A 9,985-nucleotide genomic window follows, 5' to 3' on the forward strand; every position below is an offset into this window, starting at 1 on the left:
ATACATAGTTTCGTCCGATTTTAGGTAAATGGTGCATCAAAGTCTCTGAAAATCATTCAAGTTGCATGAATTTTGGCATAGCGTATTGACTTAAGTCTAAAATGATGTGTACACCTCCTATATATATTTTCGTCCAATTTTAAGTAAATTGTGCACTAAAGATCCACAGTTATGCCGATTGTCACACTGAAATTACTGAAATTAATAAAAATTAATCTTTGGCAAGTTTGCTTCAAATCGGTTCAGATATAGATATTCCGTAGCTTCCATACATAATTTCGACTTATTTATGTTAATTCTACACAAAATAATCAATAGGTGTCTGATTGAGATTACATTTTAAACAGTGCAGCATACCGAATAGCGTGTGTCAAGTTTGCTTTAAATCGATTTACACAAATCTGTCCCACTGTGCGCAAACGATGCTAAACTTGCCCAAATGAAATGAAATTTAGTATAGGTTCCAGAAAGACATGAACATCACATATTTAAGTTCGTTCAATTTCATGTCAAAATTCCTTCAAAAAGGCGACGTCTTTTCGGATACATTTGTAGAATATACCCAAAGTGGTGAAGGGTATAATATAGTCGGCCCAGTCCGACTTTACTACTTTCCTTACTGGTTTTTATTGATTTAATCTATACTGGGTATTTCTATTTAAAAAAACCATACATCTAGGGTCCCCGACGAATATTTCTCTGCACCAAATGGTAGAAGGTATCAGAATATTGTATATCTAGATGTAGATAATTCGCTGGTTGCCTAAACATTTTTTGGAATTTTTAAATCCAAATGCGTAAATAAATCTGTAATATTTTTTCTTAAATTTTCCCATATTGTCAACCGTAGCCCATTTTCTTCTGCATACATTGTATGCTCAAATTTGTGGCTTCTTGGTATATTTAGTGTTAGTCATTTTGCTATGCCTTTTTTTCTTTAATTTTTTTTTTTTTGCTTATATCTTGTTGTTGTTGCTTCACAATTATCATTACCAGCCTATAATGTTGATGCTTGCTTGGCAGGCAGGCCGACTGGCTGATGTTGTTGTTTACCATGTTAACATTTCCCATTGATGTTAACTTAAGTGTCATAACAAGGAAATCTTGAATAAAAAGTGATATACAAACATGTGCACACACTCACATACAAACACACTTACAGATATGGCTTAAAAGTTAAACATTGAAAAGAAAAAGAAGAAAAAAAATCTGTCAACTACAAACATTTAAATTTCAATATTATCGATACTTTTCTGGGATGTCTGTACTTAAATACAGACAAATTGCGATGCATGAAGAGATAACAGTGTATGTGTTAGACTCTCACACACGTGGGTCTCAATTGCGGAATTCTTGTTAAGTCGGAATAGGAAGGAAGTGCTTTCTGTTTTGGATTGAAGTTTAAAGTCAATAGATTAATGGAAAATTAAAGAAGTAACAAAAATATTAAAATTATTTCAAGACAAGAGAGAAGAGCCTATAGTCGGATGGAGTCGAGAGTGCGAAACCCTATACCTATAAAGAAATATATATAGAAAAAATAAAAATGTTTTAAATTCGACTGAGATATAGTTCCTCGAACTATACGTGGCGGATATTTAAAAGAATATTTTTAAGGACTACAGGTGCAGATTTAAATAAAAAAATTGGATTGTACAATTATGTTGAAACTATCTTCAGTTCTGACAGAATATCCCACATAACGGGGAGACCATTTATATTGCAAAACTAAGGAAGCTATTGGAAAAGTAAGGAAAGTAGTAAAGTCGGATTGGGCTGACTATATGATACCCTTCACCACTTTGGTATATTCTACAAATGTATCCTAATAGACGTCATCTTTTCGAAGGAACATCGACATCTATATGTGAACCGACTAACAGCAATCCATACATATATTCGGCATGCAGTACAGTACTCCATATATTCGGCATGCAGTACTGTTCAAAATTTAATCTCAATCAGACACCCGTGCGAAATATATATGTCTATGTTTGCATATGCACCAATTTCAACAAAACGCAACAACGTTATTCTAGTCTCAATTTCGTATCAATCGGACATAAAATCGTACGAAAAAATATATAGGGAGTATTCCTAAATCCGAACCGATTTTCACGAAACTTAGCACACATCATTCTACACTTAATTCATTACGCTATGCCATATTTCGTTTAAATCGAAAGATATTGGATGTACAATTAACCTTTTTTTCTGCAAGGAGGTTTGTTTACATCTTATAAGGTTAAAAACTTTATATATTATAGGGTCAACAGTTTTTTGAGATCGAATGCATGTTTCATATAAGGCCATCTAGCCAGGATAAAATACTTTTGATGGATATGCATACATAAAATGCAAAGTGACTGATTTATGTTCTGTCTCACGAATTCTATCATTGAAATCTTGAATCGACTTTGTTGAGATGTCGACGTAGAACTTAAATCAAAAAACCTTCGGCCATAAAAAATAATTAATCCAGCCTCGATAAGGCAATTCTTTCAACTGTAACTGTTAAACTAATTCCACACCAAGCACTCACACGTTGAGAATGCAGAGGCATTTCAACAACAACTCTAGGGGTTTACTAGCCCCGTTTCGTGACAATTTTGTTCGTTGACCTATACATCGGTGTGGAAATGGGCTTTATCATCATTTTCAGGCATTAATCAATAAATTTATAGAGTGTGTACGTTGGGCGCCACCCAAAATTTTATTTCAAAATGTACTTCTCGATTAAATTTATTTAATTTCTATGCAATATAGAGGATAATGTCTATTAAAATTAAATCAGCAAAGTAAAGCCGCTGTTCTGATTTCACATTTAGTAATCATACAGGTGGGCACACAAAGTTTCATTAAAAAATAAAAGCATACCAATAAATACAAAAAAATGGTAATATTGAAAATAAAAATCTCGATTTAATTGTAATAATGTTCTTTTTTGTATAATAATAATTTTTAATTAGAATAAATTACCATTTCATATATAAACCACATAATGAATATTGAGAGTATTGTCAGCAATATTATTCCCATCATAATCACAAATATCATCATGTGGTAGTGCATTTTTATTTTGTTGTAATAAATATTTTTCTCTCTGCCTCTCTCTTTCACTATTTATATATTTTTCCACTAAATAATAGTTAAAAAAATCCAACTATTCACACATTCGTATATGAAGAGGACATACACAAATGTATGCCCGTGTGTGAGTTTGCAGATTCAATGGTTTTTTTCTTTATAGACTTTTATTATAGTTCTCAAATGTATTATAAAAAATGTGCATAGAAAAAAGTGAACTATTTTTAGAACAACTAAAAGTTGTATTGCATTGTATTCGCATTTTGTTGTACAACAACAATAATAGCAACAACAACTAAATATAACAAAGAAGGAGACAACAAAAAAGTACAAAACACACAAATGACGATGCCTTTTAGCAATGATGATGAACATGGGACACAATAAAAATTGTTGACTAACTGACTGAGTAGCACTACTACTAACAAGTTTTGTTGTTGTTATTATTATTTATGTTGTATACAAGAGGGAGCGTACATATTTCAAAATATATATAAAACAGCGACTGAGGTTGGGAATTGTATTCAGGAGGCACACTGCTTCTTTTTTTAATAAGGATGTAAATTCGGAATTTATAAGAGGGTTTGTATCATATCCCATAGTATATAAACGCCTATTCCGGGCGAGTTCTGTACACACTGCTCCTTTTTTTAATAAGGATGTATGTAACCGCATATTCCGGGAGAGTTCTGTACAGATGGGGTCCATTTTTACCCAAAATATATTTCAAACAAATTTGGCTAGGTTTTTGTAAGTTGAATTTTATAAGATGACTAGCATATACTCGCTACTTCGTTAGCGAATGTTGGATGTATTTAAAACCCTAAACCGACCATTATTAAAATTTTAGAACCAATTAGTACATATGTTCTCTTTAGTACGTTTTTCAAATCTACCTCTATATCTCAACCCTACACACCCATTCCGACCGCAACATAAATCTACCTCTATACTAAATTTGGTGTCATTTTTTCTCCTTGTACTCAAATCAAATATAGCTTCACCCAAATCCAAATTGAGTATCAGTTAGTGCACAATAATATAAATTTCCATAACTACCTACTTTAACAATCATAAGTACGAATTCCCACATACCCCTATCTTAATTTCAGAATTCTATCGGTTCACCTAAATCAAATTTGTATCAAATTTAGTAGTACCAAACTTCATGATTCGACCTCTAAAGGTTCACCTAAATTCGAAATTTACCAAATTTAGTTCCATTTAACACACATTAATATAAATGTCCATAAGTACCCACCTCAACCATCAAACAGAAATCTTATAACCGATTTCATTTCCATTGCTTTTCATTACCATATACTACATATAATCCAATGAAAAGCTTATTTGCCCAATTTCAGTATTCCAAATAGTATAAAATTTTGTACATCGAAGTTTCATGATTCCAAATTTATGGGTTGACCCACAATTCAAATTGTACCGAATTTAGTACACAGTAATACGAATTTCCAAAATTTCCTACATACCCCAATCATACACCCCCGCAGTGACCCTAAATCCATGTTTCAGGATTCAAACTCTATCGGTTCACCCACAATTCAAATTGTACCAAATTTAGTACACAGTAGTAACAAATTTCCAAAACTACGTACATATCCCAATCCTAAACTCCGACTGTAATGTTAATATCAATTTTCAGGATTCCAGCTCTATTTGTACCTCCAAAATAAATGTGTACCAAATATAGTACCATATAGTACTTTTCGTACACATGAGTACTCGGTTTCAAAACCATCTCCTTATATCGATCCTACTTCCCAACCCTAATTCGCATTCCAAATTTCATGCTACAGAATTGTACCAAATTTAGTACATTTCGGATAGTTGTAGTTCGAATTTCCAAAAACTTTGGTACATCTATCCTACACTCCATCAACGACCACCAAAAAAATTTCAGAGTTCTAGCTCCACTGGTTCGCCAAATACAAATGGTATCACATTTAGTATTTTTTTGTACTTTTCGTACCGTTCTAGTACGAATTTCCAAAAACCCAGCCTTATCTGTCACATTTGGATCAAGAGTGACCCTCACCCAAAATTTCAAGATTCTATCTTCAGCCGTTTCGTCTGGGCGTTGATGAATCGTTAAATCAGTCAGTCAATAACTTTACTCTTTTATTAGTATAGATGAATCAGAATTCACCTTGTTTGGCGTTTCATTATTTATATAAAATTTATGTTTTCCATTTTTTGTTTTGTTTTTGCAAAATAGTCAGGCGTAATCCCAGTTCGTTATTTTTATAAAAATATTTTCTTTATATAAATAAGCCCATTTTCACCAAAAATAAATTCAACTTATTTTTTTTTTGAAAAATATGCAATTAATACCAGTTTTAATCCAATTTTGGTCGACATTTGCCCCCATGTGCTAGGCCCAAGACACATACAAACATCAGTATCCCCCTCTCCCTCTGTTTGTGATTAGTATTTGTTTTCACATAAAATTCCAGCCTCTCATTCTTATGCATATGTTTTTTAAGACTAGGGCACCAAATACCTCTATACTCCCAATTAATGTAGAGTAACATTCCCCACTCCCACCCAAATGACTATCAAAACTAAGCCACTAAATATTTTCTACACTCCCATTATTACAGAGTATTAATGTCTCTCCCACTCTCCCCTCCATTTGATTATTAAGACTAGGCCACTAAATATTTTCTATATTCCCATTAAATGTAGAGTAACAATCTCTCTCACTCTCTCCCCTCGTAATGATAATCAAGACTAGGCCACTAAATATTTTCTATACTCCCATTAAATGTTAAAGAATAGCAACAACAACATCATCATCTATTTGTAACACACATCAGAGACTCTCGTGCTTGTTGTCATCTATTCTCGTGTTATAAATTAACTTTACTACTTGCCACTCGTGTTGCTGTGCTTCTTCTTCTACTCCCCATCGTGCCTTAGTTGGTTGACTCTGCCTTATTGTTATTATTGTCACAATCGTGTTTTCTTTTGCAAAGAATTTTTGTTTATTTTAAGGATTTATTAATGCGAGCGAGAGAGAGAGAGGGAGTGAACGGGAGATAGAGAGCGAGGCCACGGGAGAAATAGATTTAGTGAATAAAAAAGAGACGCCTAAGGAACATTCAGGTATAATTCATGTGTTTTTCTTGTTGTTGTTGTTTGCTTTCTTTCAAGAGGTTGGTTTCATTTATTATTATGATGATATGTTGTGGTCGTTGTTGTTGTTATTATTATTGTTGTTGTCGTATTATTGTATTGTATGACTGTCAAATTTGCTGCGAATCCATGGAGACACATATTTCTTTAGGTTATTTACAAAATCTTCTATAAGTAGTAGTAGTAGCTTGGCATATTTCCGAGAGTTCTTGTTGTTTTGGGTTTGCTTTCTTTATGTTGTTGTGGTTGAGGGGATGAGCGATGATGTAGTTATTGTTATGAATGTAGGGTGGATATCTGACAAATGCACAGTAGTTAAAAAGAGGCATTTTTTCGGAGGCGTATGAGGAATGGAAATAATAATATTACGCATACGTCCTCAATAGCACGAGAAGTAATTCAATCAGTTTGGATAGATTTTTAAAATATTTTAAAGGATTTTTTGTATTTTTTTATGTTTTATATTAAAATATTGTCATTCAAATTATTGAATAATAAAAAAAATGCAAGGAAAACAGACATTTCATATAGCTAAATAAGTAAAGAGAGAGATTAAAAGTACAGTCGAATCTTTTGTGACGACACCCTTGTTAACGACATATCAGTTGTACAGCTTTGCACGCCATTTCCACACACATAGCAGAAGGACTCAACCAGAACAGGCCGTGTAACAGGACAGTCATGGTGGCGCTAGACCTATCAAAGGCATTTGATACCGTCGGTCACGCCATGCCGTTCGAGGACGTCGAGAGAACAACTCTCCAGCCAAGTTTGAAACGTTGGATCGTGAACTATATGTGATGACGCCAGTCGTACGAATTCAGAGACAGGAAATCGAAGGCCCGAAGAGTTAAACAGGGAGTTCTCTAAGGAGGGGTAATATCTCCGGAACTGTTTAACCTCCACCTCTCTGGAATTCCACGCCCACCGTACAGCATAGAGATCGTAACATATGCGGATGATTGTACGATTATGGCGTCAGGACCTAAAATTTATGACATTTGCGAGAGGCTGAACCACTATCTCGTGGATATCGCAGACTTTTTCTGGTCGAGGATTATGAAAATATCCGCCACTAAGACAACGGCCACACTGTTTACCACATGGACAGCGGAGGTGCGGCTATCTTTGGATGTGCAAGTCGAGGGGTTCACAATTCCGACCACTAATTAACCCAAGGTTCTAAGGGTCACATTCGATAGTCTATACAAGTAGTCCGCGCATGTCGCAGCTATTTGCTATAAAGTCAGGAGCAGAGACAAGGTTCTCAAGTCCCTAGCCGGCAGCACTTGCTGACAAGGAAACCTTGTTAACGACTTATACATCAATAGGCCTGTGGTAACTATGCGGCACTATTGTGGTCCGCTAACGTCAGTGCAACGCAGTGGAAAAGTCTTCAATCCTGCCAGAATGCCGCCCTGAGGACTGCAACAGGGTGTCTCCTCATAACTCTAATATACCACTTACATGAGGAGACGAAGATCCTTCCTGTGCGTCAACACAACAAAATGTTGTCGATGCAATACCTACTTGGGTGTTATAGGAGCAGCCATCCAAACCGCTACCTAATGGATAGGCACCCACCACCCAGGCATGTCAGGAATTATCTCAATGATCTGGAGAGAGGTACAAAAGGGAGCATCTAGATCAACATGCCTATCAAGCAGGATTGAATCGTATTCACACGGACGCAGTTGAGGAAGCAGTTCAAGAATATCGTGTGAGTACCATCCTCGGAGACCATACGCCTTTGATAGCTGCAAAGGGCAGCAGCTACCTCGATAAACTAGAGTGGCCTTGGCACAACTAAGATCTGGATGGTGTAGCCGCCTCAATTCATATTGGACTCAACCAATACAGGTCGCAGCCTTCCTGAACTTGGAGTTAGAGGCAGAACCAGGTTAAGGAAAATAGAAAAATACACAGCAGTATAAGCTGCTACAACAACAACATATCAGGTATTTATATAGCTGCCCATATAGACTTCCCTACCAGTCTCGGTATTTTAAAGGTTTTAGTCCCATTTCCCAACGAAATGGCTGTAATTTGGCATTTACGGTTCTAAAAGGGCTAAAAACATCCTTGTGAAAAAATTTTGATAAAGGAAGCTTTTTTGACATATTTCTCCTATAGAAAAAAAATTACACATAATATTCAATTGCAGCCAATTTGGTTTGAAAATGTGCCCAAAATTAGAAAAATGCCGAATGATGGCCGTTACCGTTATATTGGGCGCCACCTTATAACTTTGGCCAATATTGATAATATTTGGTAGGAAGATTTCCTACCTAATGGGAAACCGAAACATTCCACTACAGCCAATTCGTTTGAAAAAAATGACAAAAATCCAGAAAATACCGAATACAAAATCCTACCTAAAATTTCCTACCTAATGAGAACCCAAAATTCGGTTTAAAAATACGACAAAAATCCACAAAATGTCGAATATGTGGGGCACCGTAATGTTGGGCGCCACTCTTTTGCCCATATAGATAATTTTTGGTATCCACATTTTTCACTCAATGAAAACTCAAAATGTCAAATTTGATTCAATTCAGTTGAAATCTTGACCAAAATACGCTAATACCGAATAATGTGGGGTGCCGTTATGTTGGGCGCCACCCTGTAACATTGGACTATATTGGTAGGAAGATTTTTCTACTTAATGAGAACACACAAAGCTAATTCAGTTAAAAAAATATTCAGTTTCAACAAATTATCGAATAATACGGAAGAGCGTTATATTGGGCGCCACTCTGTAACTTTGGCCAACATTCATAATTTTTATATAATATAAATAAAACCGAAAAAAACTCACCTTTCCCATAAAACCGGTACCACCGGTTATGAATACACTGCGGCCGGCATAGAATTGTGGTATCGACAAATATGTGTCCTTCGACGTGCTATAGTTTTCGAAATTGTTTTTCGACGTGAAATGGGTGCCGATGTGACCGTTCATCATGGTGGTGGGGCCACCAACAACATTACAGGTCGAACTCGAACTGGAATTCGATGTGGTTGAGGTGATGATGTTGGTATTTGAGGTGGTGACGTTATTCGAATTTGAATTGTTATCTGACATTTTGCTGTGTTGCAGTCGAAACTTGATGCTAGGTTATGGTTGCTAAAGATCGATGGTTGTTTTGATTGGATGGATGGCTCTAAAGATGGATGGTTATGTTGTTATTGTTGTTTACTTTTTTTGTTCGTTTTTATAGGATTCAAATAATTTGAGAATTATTTTTCTATGTAGATTTGAAAAATATATTTTTTAATTGAAATTTTATTTTTATATGCACAACGCCTTTAAACATTTACACAATATTTTTGTTATTTTGTTAATAATAATTATTATTTAATTTATAATTATTATTAAATATTTATATATTAGTTTTTTTTCTTTTTGTTCGTTTCTATTTTTTTAATTTAGGAAGAAGCGTTTTAAGTTGTAATTACAAAGAACAAAATGTTGATGTATGTGCGTGAGTTTTTTGTTGTAATAATATTTAAAAAAAATATTTTTGTTTTGTAAAAAGCTTTGGAAGTTATTGGAAGCGATTGATTTTGTTTTTCTTTTTTTATATCTTGCAAAATATTTTTTATTCTATAAAAAATAATTAATTTATATTTTAATGATTATTATATTTTTTAATTATAAATATCGTTTTTTCTATATTTTTTTTATTATTTTAATTTAAATTATTTTTTATTTTGAATGTTTAAATTACACTTTCAACTC

General features: G+C 34.3%; 1 protein-coding gene across 1 annotated transcript in view; it reads right to left on the bottom strand.

Annotated features, from left to right (window-relative positions):
• Positions 1-9,229, bottom strand: part of LOC133331233 (putative fatty acyl-CoA reductase CG5065) — a 30,191-nt gene extending 20,962 nt beyond the window's left edge. The window contains exon 1 of the mRNA XM_061539634.1: positions 9,062-9,229. Coding sequence (XP_061395618.1) covers positions 9,062-9,208 — 147 coding nt within the window. The 5' untranslated portion in view covers positions 9,209-9,229. The remainder of the gene's footprint in view (positions 1-9,061) is intronic.
• Between the last annotated feature and the right edge of the window lie 756 nt (positions 9,230-9,985).

The sequence above is a fragment of the Musca vetustissima genome, unplaced genomic scaffold (assembly GCF_032173495.1).
Source record: "Musca vetustissima isolate MV318-11 ecotype Yass unplaced genomic scaffold, APGP_CSIRO_Mvet_v1 utg27413, whole genome shotgun sequence".
Taxonomy (NCBI): Eukaryota; Metazoa; Arthropoda; class Insecta; order Diptera; family Muscidae; genus Musca; species Musca vetustissima.